The sequence below is a fragment of the Sus scrofa genome, chromosome 3 (assembly GCF_000003025.6).
Source record: "Sus scrofa isolate TJ Tabasco breed Duroc chromosome 3, Sscrofa11.1, whole genome shotgun sequence".
In the NCBI taxonomy this organism is placed as follows: domain Eukaryota; kingdom Metazoa; phylum Chordata; class Mammalia; order Artiodactyla; family Suidae; genus Sus; species Sus scrofa.
Genome location: NC_010445.4, coordinates 86,343,330 through 86,366,550, shown reverse-complemented (window position 1 = coordinate 86,366,550; position 23,221 = coordinate 86,343,330). Strand labels below are relative to the sequence as shown.

At 36.4% G+C, this 23,221-nt stretch overlaps 1 protein-coding gene across 3 annotated transcripts in view; it reads left to right on the top strand.

Moving 5' to 3' along the window:
• EML6 (echinoderm microtubule associated protein like 6) overlaps positions 1–23,221 on the top strand; it is a 285,579-nt gene that overhangs the window by 170,515 nt on the left and 91,843 nt on the right. For all 3 annotated transcript variants that reach the window (XM_021087539.1, XM_021087538.1, XM_021087537.1), the window contains exons 10-16: positions 1,046–1,302; positions 4,186–4,398; positions 7,998–8,165; positions 9,084–9,190; positions 12,471–12,589; positions 14,836–15,022; positions 17,208–17,313. In XM_021087539.1, the coding sequence (XP_020943198.1) occupies positions 1,046–1,302; positions 4,186–4,398; positions 7,998–8,165; positions 9,084–9,190; positions 12,471–12,589; positions 14,836–15,022; positions 17,208–17,313 (1,157 nt within the window). The remainder of the gene's footprint in view (positions 1–1,045; positions 1,303–4,185; positions 4,399–7,997; positions 8,166–9,083; positions 9,191–12,470; positions 12,590–14,835; positions 15,023–17,207; positions 17,314–23,221) is intronic.

Sequence of the window (23,221 nt, the reverse complement as noted above, 5' to 3'; positions counted from 1 at the left end):
TTTTTGGCTTGCACATTTTGTTATTACAGAAAGGAAATGCAAGTTGTAAATTAGAACTACCTCTCTCACACATAGCAAATTCTATATAGCTTTGAAAAATGCTCTGGACATGGTTTATTACACTAAATTCTCATTACCGGCCACATGGAACATGTTACCAAATGAGTGGGCAACATTTTCTTTCTTTGCTTAGCAATATGTGAAAAGATGGCTCATTACCAAGTTTTCTTTTTGATGGATTTCCCAAACCCCCCCAAAAAATCCTCCCACATCTATTTTGACATTACTGTAAACTATAATGCTATTAATAAATGCTAACAGATATGAGAAATTATTATGTATAAGCAAATATTTTCCATTATTTATGCATTCGGTTCATTTTGGAGTCGATGAGAGCATCATTACTAGCTCAGGGGACCTGCTAGTTATGATTTTTGTCTGTATAGCAGAAGGAAAAAAAACCTCAGGGAGCTCTCAAATAAGGGCAGAAATTCTTAGCAGAAACTGATCAGAAAGGGTACAAAATATTCCAGTGATTCCATGCATGGATTATTGACCTTTCATAATGAAAGTTAAACAGTTACTTTAAAAAATCAACATGAAGAAAGTAAATTTCCTCTTCTGCTTTTTAGACTTGATCTTATTGCAGCAAGCACCAAACTTAATAGTCACCGGTTTTTTGTTCCTAAAGAACAAAAAAGATGGTTTATTTTCATGTTAACCTTGATATATTTTGCCTTTCTCTGTGATATATTTTTAAAACAATTTTACAAACCCCAATTTTTTTAAATAAAAAGTTTTAGGGAAAAATAGTACATAGGATTAAACATCAAAGTAAAAATGCACTTCATTAAATTTTTATTATTTTTTACTTTGTAAGCCCAATATATTATTTAAAATGTTTAATTTTTCCTACATTGGCCATGGAGGCTTTCCCTTCCTTTCAAAACAGTTTTTTTCCCTGTGGCACACAAACTTGGAAACATGACTTGGGGTTCCTATTTCTAGCTTTGCTGATTATCGCTTTGCTTTTTTATTCTTATAGAGATATGACAGAAGTGGTTCATATCAAAGATCGAAAAGAAGTCATTCACGAAATGAAATTTTCTCCAGACGGTTCTTATCTGGCAGTGGGATCCAACGACGGCCCAGTAGACGTCTATGCTGTCGCCCAGCGCTATAAGAAAATAGGAGAATGCAACAAGTCTCTCAGTTTTATCACACACATTGACTGGTCCTTGGATAGTAAATACTTGCAAACTAATGATGGCGCTGGAGAACGGCTGTTCTACAAAATGCCCTGTAAGTACAGGGGCATTGGATGTTTGTTCAAAGCCCAACTTTGAACTATGTGCAGAACATAAGTGAGGATATCGTTAGGACCTCAGGGCAAACAATGTTTTCAGAAACAAGACCCTCAAACCATAAACTCTCAAAGAAAAGACTCAGATTGGAACTCATTAAAATAAAAAGTTATTGCACAACAATAGAGACCATGAATAAAATGAAAAGACACATACAGACTGGGCATAAATACTTGCAGTTGTTATAATGGACAGTTGACCTTTGAACAACACAGATTTGAAGGCACTAGTCTTATACGTGGATTTTTTTTAAAAAAGTATGTTCCACAGTACTACACAGTAGGAGGTTGTTTACACCTGTGGATATGGCACCATGGATACAAAGGGTCGACTCTAAGTTATACATGGATTTTCAACTGTGTGGAGAGTTGGCCCCCCGAGTTGTTCAAGGGTCAACTTGTCTACCTATAGTATATAAAGAAAACCCAATGATGAGCAAAAGGAAAAAAATACTTAAATACACTGAAGATTTGAGGATCACAATCCTCAGTTACTGTGATTGTTTTAGTCTCGAATCTGTGTCTTTCATAAGGATTTTTTGGTGACATGTGCTAATTGGGATTTAAAAAAAAAGCACATTTTATTTGTAACCCCCACTACAACTTTTATAAGAGATTCATCTTATTTATATAATTATCATTCAGGAACACTTAGTTTGTGATACTAAAATAATAAATAAAAGATAAATTTCTGTATTATAATCATTGATTAATGATTATTTTAATGTAAGAGGAAAAATTTAATGTTTAACATAAATCTTGACCTCAGATAATTATATTTTATCTTAAATTTTTCATTGAAAAATAAACCTTTACCATAAAATAAGGTAACATATAATAAAACTTCAACTTTTTAAGAGCCTATACTCCATCAATTCATCAGTACACCATTACTAGGTGCATATTTCCTTGTGTCTGCTTTCTTTGCTTGATAGTATTTCATATATTTTTTCTATATATGAAAAAATATGGAACACATTTGTCATTTGAAATAACAAAATAACATCCTGATCAGTGATAATTTCATGATTTGCATTCTCATTCCCCTATTACTAAGCATTTGGGATTATTTCTAATTTCTTTGCCAGTACACACAGTTCAGCTCCAAATATCTTTGCAGAGGTGGGATTTTCTCTTCCGAGTTACTTCTTTGGATATATTCTGTAAAGCAAGAACACTGAACCCAAGACTGTATTTCCAACTGTAAACTCTGAATCTATGATCTTTATACTGGATTTTTATGTAATGCTGTGTTAGAGTCTAGAATTTCTAAGTGCCCATTTGACAACACACCAATAATATACAAGAACATCTATTTTCATAGATTCTTTATTGAAAAATATTTGTTTATTTTGAGGGAGAAAGTATGAGGTAATACACCTAATTATCTTGATTTTGAATTTTTAAATTGTGTATGACTAAGCATTTTCCCAAGCATTTCTTTTTTTAATTTAATTTTTATAAAAGTATAGTTGATTTACAATGTTGTACCAATTTCTGCTGTATGGCAAAGTGACTCAGTCATATATATATATATATTTTTTTTCTTTTTTTAAATACTCTTTTCCATCATGGTCTATCCCAGGGGAATAGATATAGTTGCCTGTGCTTTACCATAAGACCTTATTGTTTATCCATTCTAAATGTAATAGTTTGCCTAAGCATTTCATTTTTTCATTTGTTTATTTGCTTTTTAGGGTTGCGCCCACAGCATGTGGAAGTTCCCAGGCTAGGGGTCAAATCAGAGTTGCAGCTGCCAGCCTACACCACAGCCACAGCAACGTGGGATCGGAGCCATGTCTGTGACCTATACCACAGCCAACAGCAATGCCAGATCCTTAACCAACTGAGCAAGGACAGGGATCGAATACGCATCCTCATGAATCCTAGTCGGTATTATTAACGGCTGAGCCATGAAGGGAGCTTCCAACTTTTCTTCATCCTTGTGCTTCTTCTTTTGTGAGCACTTGGGGGCATCCCTCACCAGCCCTGGTGGAAACTGGGTATTGTGCCCTACACATAAGAGGCAATTGTTAGGACTATATTCCCCAACTAATTACATTATTTCATCAAAATTTGGTGGATTTTCATTGTCTAGCACTTCAAAATTTAAATAGTAAAATCCATTAATTTTTTTCACTGATTAATTGAGCCTGGATTTTTAAAAATCACTTCTATGATTCCTTCAATTATGAAAAGTAGGAGTTCCAAATTAATTTTTTAAAAACCTGACAAAATGTTGGCAACTAAATATGATAATTTATTAGTTAATAATAGTTGTTTTATCAATAACACAAAGCATAATATCATCTGTATCTGAACAATTAAAATCAGAAATTTTAGTAGTGTGAGATACTAGATTTAGTATGATGATCATTTTCTGTCTTTATTTTTTTTCTTTTAGAGCTGCACCTGAGGCATATGGAAGTAGCCTGGCCTACACCACAGCCACAGCAATGCAGGATCCGGACCACATCTATGCTTGCTGCAACATGGGATCCTTAGCCTACTGAGCAAGGCCAAGGATGGAACCTGCATCCTCATGGATACTAGTGGGGCTCTTAACCCGCTGAGCCACAATGGGAACTCCCAACCATCATTTTCTTATTCAGACCTGAGTTCTGAGTCTGTGCTTTCTTTAAACGTCCTAGGAAAAAAATAAATCACCAGTTCAGGAAAGAGATTAGAATTTATCATTTCCTGTTTTATAAACATTTTCAAACAAAGGCTTTAGACCTCTATGAGGAAAAGTTAATAAAGTAAATTTAATATTACTTTTATTTAAATGCAGCATTATGTTAAAATGTATTGATTATTTTCAGCTGGGAAGCCTTTAACAAGTAAAGAAGAAATCAAAGGGATTCCCTGGGCCTCCTGGACATGTGTGAAAGGCCCAGAAGTGAGTGGAATTTGGCCAAAATACACTGATGTCACTGACGTCAACTCGGTGGATGCAAACTACAATAGCTCAGTGCTGGTATCTGGAGATGATTTTGGACTGGTTAAATTGTTTAAATTTCCTTGTCTCAAGAAAGGTAAGGCCAAAAGAGAAGTTTCATTAGATGAAAATTTAATCTAGAATATGGATACAATATAATTAAGGCTTATTTTCTTGGTGTCTGTTACTATAGACAATTTATTTTTTTCTTTGTATTCGTATTTACTCTTTAATACTTTTAAGTCAGATGTTTGATGTCTCTGACATTCTGAAATTTGTGGTTTTGAAAATTTGTCAGGGAGTTCCTGTCATGGCACAGTGGTTAATGAATCCGACTAGGAACCATGAGGTTCGATCCCTAGCTTTGCTCAGTGGGTTAAGGATCTGGCGTTGCCGTGAGCTGTGGTGTAGGTTGCAGACGTGGCTCGGATACCCTGTTGCTGTGGCTCTGGTGTAGGTCGGCAGCTGCAGCTCCGATTAGACCCCGAGCCTGGGAACCTCCATGTGCCAAGGAACGGCCCTAGAAAAGGCAAAAAGACAAAAAAAAAAAAAAAGAAAATTTGTCAGTATTTGTTAACAGAGATTACTCAACATCTTGTGATTCAGAAGCCTCATGTTTTATGTTTTAAACAAGTTGTATCTTCATATCTATGTAAATATAATAATTTAAATTATATATTACATTGAAATATTATTATTATTTTTGTCTTTTTAGGGCTGCATCCGTAGCATATGGAAGTTCCCAACCAGGGGTCGAATCGGAGCTACAGCTGCCTATCAGCTCCACAGCCACAGCAACGTGGGATCTGAATCACATCTGTAACCTACACCACAGCTCATGGCAATGCCGGTTCCTTAACCCACTGAGATCGAAGCTGCATCTTCATGGATACTAGGGTTTGTTACTGCTGAGCCACAGCAGGAACTCCCTACACTAAAATATTATAATTAAAATTATTTTATGCATTGCAGCTAATTGTGCTTATGCATAGGAAGCCAAGCAAATTCTTTCATATATATTTAAAATAAAATCTGAAAGTGATTGTTCTGGTGATAATGCAGTTTGTGGACCCCTTATCATGGTACTAATTTTGCAAACTGGACAGACATAACTGGTAAAAAGTTTGAGAGGAAGTATGATTCAAAACAACCCTCTCTCCTCTCATGTTTTGTTCTGTTTGTTTTATTATTGTTAAAATCATGTTACTTCAATTTTTGTGGCACCTTCAGGCTTTGTAGAGTGTGCCTGAATTAACCATATAATGACCCTGTTCTCTTCCTCCTTCCAAAGTTTAGGCAAAGCCCATTCACAGGCTTTTCTGAGGCTCCCCTCCTGCACCCTGAAAATCTGATCTTGGGAAAGTAATCAGTAGGGATATGCTGTTGCCTGAAAACTCTTTCACTTGAATGATTTTTAGATTAAGCAAGGAAAGGGATTGAAAACGTAATCAGAAAGTCATTTTCCGCTAACTAGCAGTTTTGAAGCAGTGACAATTATGGTACAAGACTGAACATAAAATGCATAGCAAAACCACCATCACTTACACTTGACAAAATGACCATCGGTTTGAAAGGCTTGAGGCACAAAATTACCTCACCATGCCTAACTCAAACTGTTCTCTCTCCCCCTAATGGGACTTTTGAGTCATAGGACATCTCTTGTTAGATTGAGTAATTTACTTGCAGAAGTTAGGCAACCAGAAGGTATCTGGGAATTCAGGATTCAGAAGAAACATCATTAGAGTCAAAAGCAATACCATTGGTCTCAAGTGTTAGGTCTTGGGAGTTCAAGGAGAGTTGATATTTTCTGTGTTATTGCTGAGCCTTGTAGAGTGGACTTGGGTCTGGAAAATAGCAATGGAGATGTAGATTTGGGGTTTGCTTATTAGGATGGGAGGTGGGGAGGAATAGTGAGTAGTGCTATTTGTCAAAATGAGACACCTTTATGTGTAAAACAACCCTGAGAATGAAGGCACCCAGGAAACAGTCAAATGAACAGGGAGAGGTTGACAGGCAAAGTAACAATATGGTGAGAGTAATCAAACCTCCCTCTGAAATCTGCAGAAGTATCCATGTCCTCATAGGAAATTGACCTGTTCTGCTTTTCATGACATGTAATGTATAAATCTTGCAATTTGCCTCATAGATATTTAGGCTCTTATGGTCTTTTTGTGCTAAAAGTACTTGTGGGGAAGTTTTATAAAAGAGTGCAGCTGACAAGAATGTGCAGTACTTGTCTCCCTGTACCCCGGGTACCACTGACAAGCATTTCTCCAACTTTTGAACCTGTCAATAGCCAAACATTGAAATCTACTTTCTTAGCACTTTTCAAGTATACTATACATTATCATTAACTTTAGTATTAATTATAGTATTTTAAACTACTAGATCTGCAGAATTTATCCTATATCTGAAAGTGTGTCTTTGACCCACATATCCCTATTTCTCCCACTCTCAAGACCCTGACAACCACAAATCTACCATGTGTTTCCATGAGTTTGACTTTTTTAGAATTGTGGGTATTTTTAAACAACACCAAAGAAATGGTTAAATCATCTCTGAGGAGGGTGTAAAGGTCAGGGCAGCAGAGGATAGCTCGAGAAGATTTATAGAGATATGAGAAGAATATATATTTGCTTCCTAATTATTGAATTATCATCAGCCATCATTTCCACCTGAGCATAGTTGGTATCTGTTTGACTTTATTAAATTACCAAAACTGATTTAGGAAACTCTTTGAAATGGGCAAAGTTGTTTTTGAGAGTCCAGTCCTTCCTTCCCTCCCTTTGGGGTAGCATTCCTCCAGTATTTTTTGGAGCCCCTGATATGATAAAACCTCACCTGGTCAGAATAGGCTCTCAAGAAAAGGACATGTGGCAGTCATTTCCACCTTTGCATAAATTTAAATCATTACCTCCCCAGTGGGTATTTAAGTTTTAAACATATGATAATTAAACAAATGGCCTTTTGCCCCATTAAAGAGCTATCATTTAGAGGGACTGTCATAGGTAGAAGTATTTCTAAAGTAGACTGTGGTGCTTGTTAGTCCCTGAAATCTCCCATAGTCTTTGGAGTCCTAGGCCTCCCCATGATAAGATGGACCAGGCTTATGTCTATAGGTGCCTTTATGCTGCTGTGTACTAACCATACACTGGAGATTTTGCTGCAGTTATTCAACCTCAAATGTAAACTCACATACTTTTTCTATTGCATTCACTACCTGGGGATGGTGTTGACTGAGTAAAGCAGTCAATTTAAGAAAGAAAAAATTTATTCTCCCAACTCTACATCTACAAACAATAATTGTACTTTTTTCCCCCACAGAATTATTTGCTGTTTCCCAGTTGTAAAGGATTGCCTGTTGTATCTTGTATTTAAATAAGAATGTGTAAGATATTCATTCTTTAGCATTTATTTTCAGAACTGGTAAAGCAGTAGGTGTTGTGTAGAACAGGTTCAGATGTGTCTTTAGACACAGTGCTTAAATTTTAAGATCCATTTTTAGCTTAATCCATACTTAAATGATTGGGATATCTTTTGGAGCATTTGCTTGTTTGTTATGATATAGAAGACTGAAAATTATATCTTCTAATATATTTAAAGGTTTTACTCCTCAAGATGAATAGGAATGTAATTTTTTAACCAATACACTCTTTTTTTTTTACAAAACTAATCTTCTCAAAAATGTATTTTCAGGAGCCAAATTTAGAAAGTATGTGGGCCATTCTGCACATGTCACGAACGTCCGCTGGTCTCATGACTTTCAGTGGGTATTAAGCACAGGAGGGGCTGACCACTCAGTTTTCCAGTGGAGATTTATTCCAGAAGGTGTCAGCAATGGCCTGCTGGAAACTGCACCCCAGGGTAAAACCAGCAATAATTTTTCAGTGCCTGTTTATTTCTTAATAAAAATGTTAAAGACTGGTCTAACATCTCTTCTGAGGGTAAAGTGTTAAAGCCATTTTGAAAAATTCGTTCCTAGAATAAATTTTAAATTAAAACAAAAAAACAGGAAAAAAATTTTGAGCTATGGCCTAATTGAATGTCAGTTGGATAATTTCCTTTGAAGGATTTTGTGTACACCAAAATGCAAGTTAAGGTCTAAGGTTTATGCGAAGAATTAACCTTTGAAAATAACATGAACACATACATTTCAGCATCCTTGGGATGACAGTAATAGGTGACGGGTCTGCTTGGTTAGGTGACAAGGTAACCTTTGGAAGAGAAGTTACCTCCAGAATGGGGTTCAAAGAATGGGCCACAATCCAGCTCAATCGATGTATAGTCTTTTAATTTACTGTTGGCAGGAATGATTGTGCAATATGTGAGGAAATGTTTTTCTTGGGAAGGGTTCTGCAGCAGTTTTGACTATGGCAATTGCTAGAGTTGGTCGGCATGTTAACAGACTGAAGAGGATCTTTACTGAACTAAGTGCTTGGATTTCCTTTTGTCTGAGCTTTCTCTGTAAAACCAGCCCTCCTTCTTTTCCCTTTTCAAAGCAAGATTTAAAATCCAAAGATCTTTTATCTAGTAGAAGTATAGAAAAGGGGGCGGGGAAATTATCCTAGTCTATTAATACTCCTGAAAAGGTGGTGAGAGGTGTACTGACCTTAACCCAAAGATGAAAGAAAGAGGATGTTTTAGAATATACAGCAAATGAAAACTATGGCGTAGTTATTTTTATTGACTTCGATAACAGAGAAGCAAGTATTTTAAATAAAATTTTTAGCCATATAGAATCCAAGAATTTCTGCTTGTTTCTTGTGGGGTATGTTTCTGCAGAAGGTGCCACCGATTCCTACAGTGAAGAATCTGATTCGGATTTATCTGACGTGCCGGAGTTGGACTCTGATATTGAGCAAGAAACTCAAATCAATTATGATCGCCAGGTCAGTAAACAGGGAACCTGATGACAAATGCCTTAGAACCTAGAATCTTGATCTCATTGAATTTGGGCATTGTACTAAAAATGGTTAGTACTTAGGCAGAAGAAAATCAAGAAAAGAATTAGGAAAAGTGCCTACCTCTTGTTTTTAAATATAGATTTAAAATAAGGCATTCACCTGATCATATCATTAAAAAACTTTAAGTGGAAAATTGTAGAAACGTTTCAAAACAGAACCCATGACAGTTTGGGTTTTCTGCCTCCCTAGCACCTAGAACTTTAAAAATACTGTTTACAGAAGAATGTGCAAGTAAGCTACAGGATTTTTCATTTTCTTAGGAGATGATTAAGGCATGTGTTTTCTTTATAGAATAGGTAGCCCTCAGATACATGGTAGTTTACAAATAAGCTGTTGCCCTGGTTTCTCTCCTAGTTTATGGAGACTCTTATCTGTTTAATTAAAGTAAAAGCCCAAATATATTGCAATTATCTCTCCAGTTAGAAATCATCTTTAGTAGAAAAGTTGGACAATTAAAACTAAATTGGGCCCTATTTTTTTTGAAAACAGCCATTTCATTTTAGCACCAGACAGTGTATGTTAAAGAGCTCAATCCTTCATTAGAATCTGCACACATATTGCCTTTTTACAGTGATAACCGTAAGGGTTCTGTTTTCTTCCTTGTCATTTAACAGAGGAATATGAAGCAGATTCCACACATGAACATTGAGTGATTAAGACTTCAGGCATAGCAACTGTCAGTGTTACCCATGGAAACTTACCATATAGACCTGTGACAGCTGCCGAGTATCAAGTATCTCTATGAGGCCAGATCCTGTGCTTTACATGCATCAAATCCAACCCTACAGTAACCCCTGAGAAGTTAAGTAATTTGCCCACATCCACATTGCCCATAGTGTTAGGGAAAGAAAGTGAATCTGGGCTTCTCTCCAAAGTGTACATTCTGTGTGCTACTTGGCTTTGCTTCTATATAAGCTCTGAATGTACAACTTTTCAGATAATGACTTTCCCAGCCCATTATCATCAGTCATTGATTCAGTATTTGAAAATTAAATTAGTACTAACAGTCCAACTGATGGTTTGGGTCAACTTCAAGACTAAATCAGTTTGGCTGTGTATTGATACAATATACTATACAATAAACCTACTAAAGATAAAGCTATGAAAGGAAAAAATTAATATGGAAATATCATGCAAACACTAAACAATATTGTACCCTGATATCAAGAGGAAATGGAATTTAAGCAAAACTTACATACAATTTGGGAGAAGTATTTTTAGTTGAAATGTTTTTATTTAATAAAATAATGCTAGTAAAAGAATGACAAGGCATTGCTCAATTGAAATTCATGCCTAGGATTTATATATTTTCCCTAACATCTTACTTTGTAAAGCTTAGACCTTTATTATTTGATTCACATCATCAGTGTTATATTCCTGAGTTATTCCTGAGCAGGAATTTTTTTTTTTCTATTCTACAAATGAGAATTTGAGGCTCACAGAGGTTGAGACTTATTCAAATAAGTAGAAATGCCAGGACTGAAATTCAGTGCTCTAAAGTAGTTTATGAGCTGGTGAAAGCATCGTGAATTCAGATAAATAATTGTCATTAGATTTTAAAATCTTTGTTCATTGCATCTGTATTAGACAAAGCAGTAGTGAGACATCTTCTGACTTCCATTTTTAAAATGATTTCTGGTCAAATCCTAAATAGGGACTTTTTTAAAATAAAATTTCATGATTTTTTTTGTTATCTAGTTTGATCAAATGAAAACTTTCCTTTTGAGGATGAGAAATTATTCATTGTATTTCATTTAAATGTGTTAAATTGATATCTCTTGATAGTAGGGCATAAGTACATGGTAGACGAAAGACTTATCTACATTTGAATTAAATTATAAGGAATGTTCTCTCAGCAGCACATTTTAGGTCCTAGATTAGACAAGAGCTTTGCCTTGTATCTCAGAGCCTGATCTGAAAGGTCTCTGAGGTCATGGAGGAAAGATATTTCCAAAGAGTGATCACCTCATTCAAGAGGCCCACAGTTTGTAAATGTCAGAATCATTAAGATATTTCTTGCCTTAGAAGAAATTGTAACAAAGTATTTTACTTATATTTTATTGATAATTTTATTTAATAATTTCCTAACTTATAAGAAAATTAATATTATGTTTTCCAGATATAAATTACTTCAGAAATGTAATAGCAAATTTAAAAAGAATTCTTCTAAATCCCAATGATTTAAAAGATATTTCAAGTTAGTTTTGTTCATTAGAGGAAAGGGAAATTCAATCTCTTAAGTTCTCAATTTTATTTGTCTTTTCCGAGAACCAACTATTAGTTTTGCTAATCTTTTCTAATGTTTTCCTATTCTCTTTTGCATGTATTGCTGCTTGAATCTCTATTATTTCCTTTTTTCTGCTATCTTTGGACTTAGTGCCCAAACTAAATTCAAACTTTTTTTTCTGGATCTTGGAAGTGTAATATTAAGTTCTTTGTCTGAGATCTTTTTTCTTCACGTACACATTTATTAGATATAAAATTTCCCCTTAGAAATATTTTTGGCTCTATCCCAAAAGTTTTGGTATGTTGCATTTGCATTTTCATTTGTGTCAAGATTTTTTCAAATTTCCTTTCTGATTTCTTCTTTGATCCACGGTTATTGAGGAGTGTGCTAATTTCAACTTTTTTGTGACTTATCCAGCTTTCCTCATGTTACCTATTTCTAGTTTCATACCATAGTGGTTAGAAAAGATATTTGATATAATTTCAGTCTTAAGTTTATTGAGACTTGTGTTGTGGTCTATTGTGTGATGTGTCCTGGAATATGTTTGTGCACTTGAGAAGAATGTGTGTTCTGCCACTGATTGATGAAATCTGTATTTGTTTGATAGTTTATTTGGTCTGTAGTATTGTTCACATCTGCTGTTTCCTTTTTGATTCCCTGTCTGAATGATCAATCCATTGTTGAGAGTGGGGGTTCCCAACTCTTACTGTATTGACATTCATTTCTTCTTTTAGTTCTGTTAATATATACTTTGTATATTTAGGTGCTCTGATGTTGGGTGCATAAAGATTTACCACTGTTGTATCTTCTTGATGAATTGACACCTTTACGTTATATATTGCACTTCTTTGTCTCTTGGGACCATTTTTAGCTTCTTACATTTTCAAAAACAAAGGATTTCCTGAGAATGTCAAGGTATTCATGTTTTTGAAATCTGAAAAAAAAAAGAATCTCTAAGTGTTTCTGTTATGCTTTAAGGTTTACAAAGAAGATCTACCTCAGCTAAAGCAACAAAGTAAAGAGAAAAACCATGCAGTGCCCTTCCTCAAACGAGAAAAGGCTCCTGAGGACAGCTTGAAACTCCAGTTCATACATGGGTGGGTAGCCTGTCATGAACCTTATCACCTTGTCACCCTTCTCAGTGCTGTCCTCATGCGAGCTGGCTATTCTCTCTGGTTTGCCCTTACCTGTGGCTAATATTTTAACTATGATTCTCCGTCTGGTTTTCTCAGTGTTCCGTGGCCATCTCAGCATGTGCATCTAGATTTTTCATATTTCAAGGATGCGATGAGATGTGATGCCTATGTTACTGCTGCCCATTGTTATTTCACTACTTTCTCTCTATCTCTGCTCCCGTTATCCCCACAACCCCTGCTATGTTCAGCTGGCTCCCCCAGGTCAATGTTTCCTTCAAATGTTTTTGTTCACATATACCCCAAATAATTTTGAATTTTGAAAGTTATGTACCACCTTCCATACTTTAAGTTGACATCTAAGATTTTTTCAACCTAAGTTTGAATGATTATGAGAAACATAATACATAGCATTTTATAAATACCTCACATCATTTCTTAGGATGGTTCCAGTGGAACCTAAATGGCATAGATTTGATTTCCTTCATCCATCCATTTAAAAATATATATGAACTTGTATTTCTGCTCTAATTTTCCTAATGAATTTTTCTCTAATGTAATATTTTATGCTTCTAAGTCTTTTATTGATTACCCTGTCATAACTTCAACAAGGATAAAAAATGTAAGTTTAGTTTTTAAATTTAATTCCCAGGGGCTGTAAGTCTCACTCACTGCTGTCTAGTGTGGTGTCTACTTGCAGTCAATGAGCACTTGAAATGTGGCTAGTCTGAATTCAGATGTGTTGTGTGTGGAAAACATATACTAGATTTTGAAGACGTGGCATAAAAAAAAGAATATACTTGCTAAAATGTTTTATATTGATCATATGTGGACATAATAATATTTTAGATATATTGGGTTAGATATTCTTAAGATAATTTCATCTCTTCCTTTTTATTTTTTTAATGTGACAATTAGAACATTTTATAAAACTTATGCGACATAATGATTCTGTTGGACAGTGCTGCTCTGAGCATTAACCATTTTTTCTAGATTTAATTGTTTAACTATTAGTAGTAAATAAGTGGTCAAATCAACGTAAATATAGTGCAAATTCTGATAACAGCTTTAAACTTAAAATTTTTATTGGAAAAATTCTTTAATAGGTGGGAAATTTTTCTGGAGTTCCCGTCGTGGTGCAGTGGTTAACGAATCCAACTAGGAACCATGAGGTTGTGGGTTCGATCCTTGACCTCGTTCAGTGGGTTAAGGATCTGGCTTTGCTGTGAGCTGTGGTGTAGGTCACAGATGCGGCTCAGATCCCGTGTTGCTATGGCTGTGGTGTAGGCCAGTGGCTACAGCTCTGATTAGACCCCTAGCCTGGGAAACTCCATATGCCACAGGTGCGGCCCTAGAAAAGACAAATAATAATAATAATAATGTGAAAAGTTTTTCAATGAGTTCAGATATATGTGCAAACATATTTCTTATTTCTGGAATGCAACACAGTTTAGCATTGAATCTATTCCAATTTTTAATTTTTTAACATCAACACTAAGAAAGCTTATTCACAGCTATTTAGATGAGAACAGAAGCAGTTTTATCATAGCAATTCTCAACACTCAATTCTTCAAACTTTTGAGTTATAGGTCAAAAATAGGTATCATGATTTTGATGTATTGCATGAAAATGTAGTTTAATGATCTATCAGCTGACAATTCAATTAAATCACCCTTCAATTTTGTTAAAAGCAAAGAATTGGAGGTCATTTGACTTGCAAAAGGACTTCTTCCTCAGTTTTTGGATTTGTTCACTTTCATCATCCATTGCACTTGTATTTGTTTTGGCATCCCTAGAAGGTTTACATCCCAGGGTAATACACCATAGTAAGATTCCAGAGGGCTAAGGGGCATGCTTCTTAACTTGGGAGGAAGGTGATTGTGAAAGGGGAAGTGGGAAAGGAAAACCTGCACCTCAGCCCAGGTATGTTCTCAGACTGGTCAGTTTTAAGAGAAAGCACATACAGTAGCTGAGGATCTCGAAACAGTTTCTGTTAAAATTAGCTGTGCTCATTTGCCCCTCAGAAACTCATCAGGTGCCCTCAGTGGTCCTTATCTCCCCACTGAAGATCATTGACCTAGGCAGCTACAGAGCTGCCTGGGGTTCTGCTTGTGCATATCCATATTAACACGTTACCTCTACCTTCTGACACCTCTGCTCTGTTCATTCACTGCCTACTCAACTCTGTGTTTCTTGGGCTTGTGTTTCAGTTATAGAGGCTATGATTGTAGGAACAATCTGTTCTACACACAAGCTGGAGAAGTGGTCTATCACATTGCTGCTGTTGCCGTCGTGTACAATAGGCAGCAACACTCCCAAAGGCTATACCTGGGACATGATGATGACATTCTCAGCCTGACCATCCACCCAGTGAAGGACTATGTGGCCACCGGGCAGGTATATATCTCTCCTGTAAGATGAGGGCTTAGTCAAGGAGGGAGAGGATTTAATTTGATTTCATTTACATAGAAGAAATTTTAAAAATTCTTGGTAGAAATAAACATGAGGCAGGAAGCTGAAGATGCAGTGAATGCTGGATCATTTCGCAGTGGTGAGAGAATCAGCTAACACATTCTAGCACTTTTGGGAAGGCTGTGAGGGATTCTCATTCTAACAGGATGAGACCTATGAATAGGAGTAGGTAAAACTAAAGTAATGTAAGTACCATGAATTCTTAATATATTTTCCTCATCACTGGTTACCCGGAACTTAATATATCGTAGTTTCTCAATAAATGTTTATGGAATGGTGTATAGTTATTTTTGTAAACTTAAAGTAATGTGAATTTTAGCTAATTTATTATTTTATATTTTAGCCTTCAAAAAACTAAATGTTAATCTGAATTTTGGAATGCCTATACTTTGGACTGAGTCTATAATTGAAAAACTTATCAAAACAGAGCCCTGTATTCAATCATTTTGTGTGGGAAAGGGAGAGGGATAGAAGTCAACTCAGTAAATAAAGAATTGGTTCAACTCAGATTTGTTATCTCACTGGTAAAGCAATACTATTGTTAACAGTACTTTCAATATTGTACCATTTTCTTCTAACATATAGATTATATTTTCATTCAGTTTTATCATGGACTTTCAACTCTAGGTAATACTTCACATTATCCTCAGTATCTAAGTGGCAAATTCCAAGAAAAACTACTGGTATGAGTGTCAAAGATTAACATGAGACAACTAACTATCCTGAGACTTGATAGACAGGAGGTAGAAGTCTTTGAACAAGGTTTACAGCCTGATGATCATGCGACCCCTGGATGAAATTGAGAGCATGAATGGAGTCAGCCCCCAGAAATATGCAGTTGAGGAAGAAGAGTTCATAGCTCTTATATTATTTGTGAAAGGATTACAGTCCTCAAAAAGGGAAGACCAATTAATTGACAAACTAGTTTGCTGCTCCTCTAACTGCAAATTAGACTATCTATTCTGCATTAAGCTGACATTAAATTTTACAAGTAATTGATCATGGCTTTGCCTTTTCATACTTTCCCAACTCTCCCCCTTTATTTGTCTTTCTTATAAACAGATAATGCTTGCTTCATGGATATTTAATATCCTTCCTTTAAAAGAAAAACCAGAGATTGGTCCTTTTCATAAACCCCTGAGAAGATACCACCCTCAATACTGTAATTAGTGAGAGGCAAAACAGTATGCCAATAGCCACTCCAGGGGTAACTGGACTTCCACAGGCCAGTGTAGGAGTTGGCTGGACTCTGCTCAGTTATGTACATGGCTTTATGTTCCATTTTCCCTTTTAGAGTCATCATACTCAGTAGAGTTTTTTTTTTTCCCCTACATATAACAAGTGAGGAAAACCACTTTACTGTTATAGTTTTCTCTATGGTTGGGAGTTGGTATGATAGAAGCTTCTGTCACCTCAAGAAGTCACCTTAATGACAGAGTTAAGCCAAGAAACTGTCATTTCCCAGGGAAGAAGCAGGCCCAGGTAAAAGAGATGGGTAAAAGAGTTTTGAGGAGTTCCCATCGTGGCTCAGGGGTTAACGAACCCAACTAGTATCCATGAGGATGCGTATTCAATCCTTGGCCTCGCTCAGTGGGGTAAGGATCTGGCATCGCTATGAGCTGTTGTGTAGGTCACAGATGCAGCTCGGATCCTGCGTTGCTGTGGCTCTGGTGTAGGCCAGCGGCTATAGCTCCAATTAGACCCCTAGCCTGGGAACCTCCATATGCCATGGGTACGGCCCTAAAAAGACAAAAGACAAAAAAAAAAAAATGACCAAGAATTGGAATCGTGGGTGGAGTTGAGAAGTCAGGAAGGGAAAGGTAGAACTAACTAACAAAAACAAAGTGCAGCAGATGTTGAAGTGGGATCCATGGACCAGGTTAGGTTCTGCTGGCAGCACCCACCTTGATGCCAGAACAAGAACCTTGGACACATTGTGCCTCAGTTTTCTAATCTGGAAAACAGTGTAGTTGGACCAGGTGCTTTCTTAGGGTCTTCCTCCTCTCCAAGTGTGTGGGTTTTGATTTCTGAGTAGCACTTGATTCTAAGGAACAAAATTATTCTTAGTATAATTCATAAGTAATTAGTAACACCCATCCTATTATTTAAGGTTGGAAGAGATGCTGCTATTCATGTGTGGGACACGCAGACCCTAAAGTGTTTGTCGCTGTTGAAAGGACAACATCAGAGAGGAGTGTGTGCGCTCGATTTTTCAGGTAAGTGCCAATTTATCACCAGTCATTGACAGATGATTCCATATTTACTTTGGGTTTTTTAAAAACATATTCTTTTACTTAGTTTAGTCCTGCTTGTAAGGACTAAACCAAATAAAAATACGTCTGCTCCCCAGTCTTAGACTGGAAACTAGATATGTGACTATTTTGCCAAAAATGTGGCCTGTAGACAACACCTCTTTTCCTCTTTCTCATTTCCTCTGTCTCAAGTCATTACCCAGAGCTCACACTGTTTTCTGCATTTGCTTGAGAGATTTGAAATCCAGAGCAGCTGTTGCTGTTGAAAGACTTAGTTGCAAATGTCTGGCAGTGACTCAGAACATCAATTTCATCTCTCCAAATAAGTGGGAACACAGCACCTGCGATTTAAAATATAAAGAACCAGAGGGAGGGCTGCAAATCCTCTGCCACTTTACAACACTGGTGTTTTGGAAATAAATTTTGTATTGAAAAAATAGAACTGAAGTTGCCATCTCCTTAATTTAAAATTTGAACACAGCGCTGTTACAATGCTATGAAAATAATTATCTTTCACAGCGCTGTTACAATGCTATGAAAATAATTATCTTTAGAGTAAGACTGTGTCTTTATGCTTAAATGAGGAATGAGGGCCTATCACGAAGAGTGTTTTTTACCTAGAAATTTTTAGTAATCCCAATTGTGGGTATTAGATCTGTAGAAAAAACTTGTGAACTTTCTACAGAAAACTGATTCTATAATTTCCTTTTTCTAAATTCCATTCAAATGTTTAATATGCACAGTCTGTTCACTCTTGGTCATTCAATTCTGTGACTTCATAACCCCCACTTACCGTTTACGAGCCTCTCTCCACTCTCCCGAACCTCCTCTCATTTGCGCCCAGGTGATTATGCTGGTCTCAGATTCCACCTCTACTGCCTCCAGTCCATCCACCCCACTTCTGAAGTCTTCTGGAAGTGCAGTTACATTGCTACCATGTGTATTCCCCTTGGCTGACTAATTCAGGGCTGAGCCCTTGGTTGGACATTCATGGCCTTCCATGATCTGGTGTCAACCTTCCTCTGCAGTGTATTCATCCACTAACCCATTTGTGCCCCTTCACATCTACCTGAGTGTAGTACCTAAATGCATGCCTGTCCTTCTTTTTGCCTGTGTTCCTTTGCTTGTGTGGTTCGCATGTGTCTATTCAAGTCCTGCCATCCGTTAAGGCCAAGCTAAAAGTTTTCCCTCCATCCTTCCAGGGAGAAATGACCTATCCCATCTTCATCCTTTAGCTCATTGTTGTCATTGCTGGATACCTGATAGAGTCCACGTGGTGCAAAAGTTGCGATGCCGTTTTCAGACAGTAAACTTCTCGAGCAGCAGAGCTCATCTCACTATTCCCCAGCACACATGCTGACGTGCTCTGCGCATGGAAGCTACTCCCAAAATACGAATGAACAGATAAATGAATGAATGAGGTTTTACTTAATGCCCTTTGTCTTGCCTTTTCACGACTGTTACTAGACCATCTTTGAACAAAAATAATCTTTATTCTCTGACCAGTAACATGTTGCAGATCAGTGTGGGTGTATCACCTGCACATTTTCATATGCTGTAAACTATTATGCAAATCCGAGCTGTTATATCATTATTAGAAGTTATTCAGTATGGTTATTGAATTAGTAAAAATCAAGGCTAAAGAACCCCTACTCTATGCTGTGGGCATGTCAGGGAAAGAAGAGGTGAGTAGCAAGGAAGGGAGAACTACTTGGCTATCACCTGCCAGTTGAAGATCCAGGCAACACATCCAACACACAGTGAATACAAAGTCCTCAACTTCCAGAAGTTTGATGGACATACAACTTTTAAAAATTTTTATTGAAATATAATTGATTTATAATGTTGTGATAATTTCTACTATACAGCAAAGTGATTCATTTATATAAGACATTCTTTTCCATATTCTTTTCCATTATGGTTTATCACAGGATATTGAATATGGTTCCCTGTGCTGTACAGTAGGACCTTGTTGTTTATCCATCCTCTATATAATGGACACACAATTTTAAAATAAGTATGCCAAGTGTCCTTGATAAAGCAGTAAAATCTAAAATGAAACTATAATTTGAGTCGAATAAGGTCCTGTTCCGAAGGTGTGAATGGATTTCTGCTTTTTTTGTTTAAGTTCCACTCTTTGATGCTGAACTGTCTGTCCTCTTCCTAAAATTAACTTTCTGGTGGGTATATATGTGTATACCTAATTAAAAATTATATAAATGTTTACTGTAGAAGAGTAGTGAGACAGCCATTATTTAAAATAATAAAATCTAAATGTGTACTATATTATAGAGAATCTAATATATTCATACTTTTGGCAACTTTGCAGGACTGACTCAATTCTAGCAGACAATTTGACACTGTTTAATAAAAGCTATAATTCAAAATGACAAGTATGTGGACTATGTATATTTCATACACATTTCTATGTATCAAGTTAAGAAAATATGTGGAACTCAAGACAGCATCTATTGACTATTTCAAGTAAAATATGTATAAACAGAGTGGCAGGAAATTTAGAATAATATAAACAGAATTTAATAATCATCAGATAATTTTTGTTATACGGTTGATTAAATTTTGGGTTTTTAAATTTAGAAAAATCAGAAGAACTACCTCGTGTTAAAGATCTTTGGAGAAGAGATTAGAGGAATGTTGATCAAAAACATTGATTATGAGACAAGTTAATAGCAATAAGTTGGCATATAGTAACTTGGTCTCTGCATTTCTGAGAACTCATGTCTCTTCCAGGTTTTGACTTAAACTCCTCACTACCTTTCTTTTAGATACTTACAGAAATTAAGTGACATCATATACATTAACTCCTTCTTCTTAAAATGCCGAGAAAGGTGATTATTTTGATTTCCCTGTTTAGCCATGTAAATAGGGCACCAGCAAGTTATCATCTAGCTGGTGGCCCCATCTATGTGCCTCAGTATCCCCACATGCACCTCTTCTTACAAGTCTGCTCATTTGGGGAGGTATTGTGGAAAGCTTCTGATAGAGAAAGAAATTAGAGAAAGGGGTTGTCATGGATACACAAAGCAGGAAAACGATGTGAAAACTAAACAACAAATAAGTCATTATACCTAGGAATTTACATTATTTTTGCCACTCTTCCGAAGCAAAAAAAAAGAAGACATTTTTAATCACAGATGTTTTTAACAACATAATCCATATCTCTAAATCATGTTAACAAGAAGGAGTTAATTTATATGATGTCACTTAATTGAGCAACTCTTTAACTTTGTGAATTTATTAACACTATCTAGGGAAAACAGAGCCATCTTTGTTATTGTGCTTGCAGTCAGCAGAGTGCTTCCACATGAATCGAAAGCAATTAGAAAGAGAAAGCTTCAGGCACATAAATATTTTCTAGCCTAAATACCATTCTCATACTTTTAAAAACCTTTGTTGAATAATACTGACTTCCACAAGGGCATCTCTAAGACTAACTTGATTTCATTGTGTTTCTATCCCAAAAACCTATGCATTTTTTATGAGCCCTGAATACAGGACCAATCTGTAATTGCCTGAGTAAAATATTTCTCTTTCTAATTTGCCCTTTGCTATTGACATTAAATGCCTTAGAATTATTTCTGGACTATGTCACAAAATATCCATAATTAATACATACTGTGACTGGAAAGATTTGAAAGGACAACTCTAAAAATATGGTTGAAAACAAAAAACTCCAACAAAATGGTCAAGGAACAATGGATTTTCAAAGCTAAGGTCAAACCTCTGTGAGGGGAAATAAAAACTAGGAAAAAAAAGTTTAAAGGTAGCCAATTATATTTCCAAACTGTGTGGTATATAGAAATAGCCCACACCTGCAGAATCAAGAAAAAGTCACCATCCTAAAGGAGAGGGATTATTGTCGAGGCACCTCTGGATTTGTACTGCTACCTCATTGCTACTCAGCGTCACAAACTGGGATAGGAAGGTAATATAACTATGAAGATAAGCCAACAGGGCCTTGCAAAATAAAAATAATCAGCTCACCTTGAGGCCTGCTTCATAAAATGTAAGGAGAAAAAAAAACACCCTATCATTTAAAATATGTGGATATTTGCATTCTAAGAAGGACATACTAATATAGCTACACAGGTTACAAAAGAAAACAAAATATGAAATTAAAAATTGCAGGAGTTCCTGTTGTGGCTCATTGGGTTAAGAACCCAACTGGTATCCATGAGGATGTGGGTTCAATCCCTGGCCTTGCTTGGAGGGTTAAGGATCTGGCATTGCTGTAAGCTGTGGCAAAGGCTACTGATGCAGCTCGGATCTGGCATTGCTGTGGCTATGGCCTAGGCCAGCAGCCGCAGCTCCAATTCGACCCCTAGCCTGGGAGCTTCCATATGCCACAGGCGTAGCCCTTAAAACGAAAAACAAAACAAAACGCAAAAAAAGACAATATTTGTGGAGTGTTTTTGATTAAAAATTCATCGTTATGTAATGTAGAGCATTCCCCTTGACTTCATACCATCCATAGGCACATTCCATTTTTATCTCCCTTATACTCCTTATGTCACCAGTATCACCAGAATTCATTGAAAATCAGCTCAGTAGGAGGATCACATTGAAAATGTGATATAAGTATTATAAGTCTTACATATGAGCTTATGCTCTAAAAAGGGAAAGAGAAGTCTCCAATAAAAATCACCAAGTACAGAGGCATGCTAATACAGCAACACAGCCAGGCCACACCAAGAGATACAGGGAAGTGATGTTGTTGGTACTGAGCAGGAAGTAATCACAGTTCCTTCTCCCAAATGTGTGAAAAGAGACCATGCATGGTTTAAAACCTGATAACATTTAAGCATTAGGACATATGGTTCATCATGAGTCAGAAGACATACTTGTTTATAGAAATCACCTAGTGGTGATTTATCACTTTAGCAGTGTTAATGTCTTCACCTCATACTGTAGTCTAGGAGCTTGAAAGGGTTAATGTCACTTTCACATCCTTCCTCACACTTAGCAGAAGTAGTGTCTTGGGAAAGATTTGCTCTGTCAAGCCCAAGGTCTTCCTTTCTCTTACTGTCCTTTTCCTCCAAAAATGGAGCAGACTGCTGTTCCCGTTTGGTTGGGGGAGCGCCTCTGGCACAAGTTAGGACACTCAGGGGTTGAGTATGAGTTAACCCGCATTTGGAGAGGGTTGCCAGATACAGCAAATATAAATGCCGGAGGCCAAACCAAATTTGAATTTCAGATAAGCAACGAGTAATTCTTAGTACAAGTATGTCCCATGCAGTATAATTGCATGCTGTATAATATTGCATGGGATATACTTATACTAAGAAATTATTTGCTGCTTATATGAAATTCCAATTTGACTAGACTTCCTTATTTTACCCACGTTGGGCATCTACCTGAGGCCTGCCCTTGAAAATACTAATTGAAATAATGAGTAGTCTGTGGGGAAGCAGTTTATTACACACTCATGTTTCTTTACCCTCGTGTCAGTGGTCCCTGTAGTCAGAGAAGACACCCTGCTAAAGTGAGACTCCGTAAGTTTGGCCACCTGTCACCTCGCCCACTCCAAGCTAGGGAAGAACTGCAGGCCCCAGATGCTTCTCCTGTGAATCTAGCTTTGTGAGGAGCCAGCAAAGGAAAGACTTATTGACTATACTCCTTCGTTAGTCTTAAAGGGAAAAAGCAAATGAATTATTTTGATTTAAAAATCAATTATATATATCATATATATATATTTAATTTTGGAAAACAACTTGTACAAGTTGTAGTAACCACAGATGAATACTACAAATACTAGTTAATACTAAGGAAAAATATTAATCATATAACAAGAAAAAATATTAACTAATAGTTTGTTCATTATCATCTTGGCCTTATTTTTTTCAAAGCACAT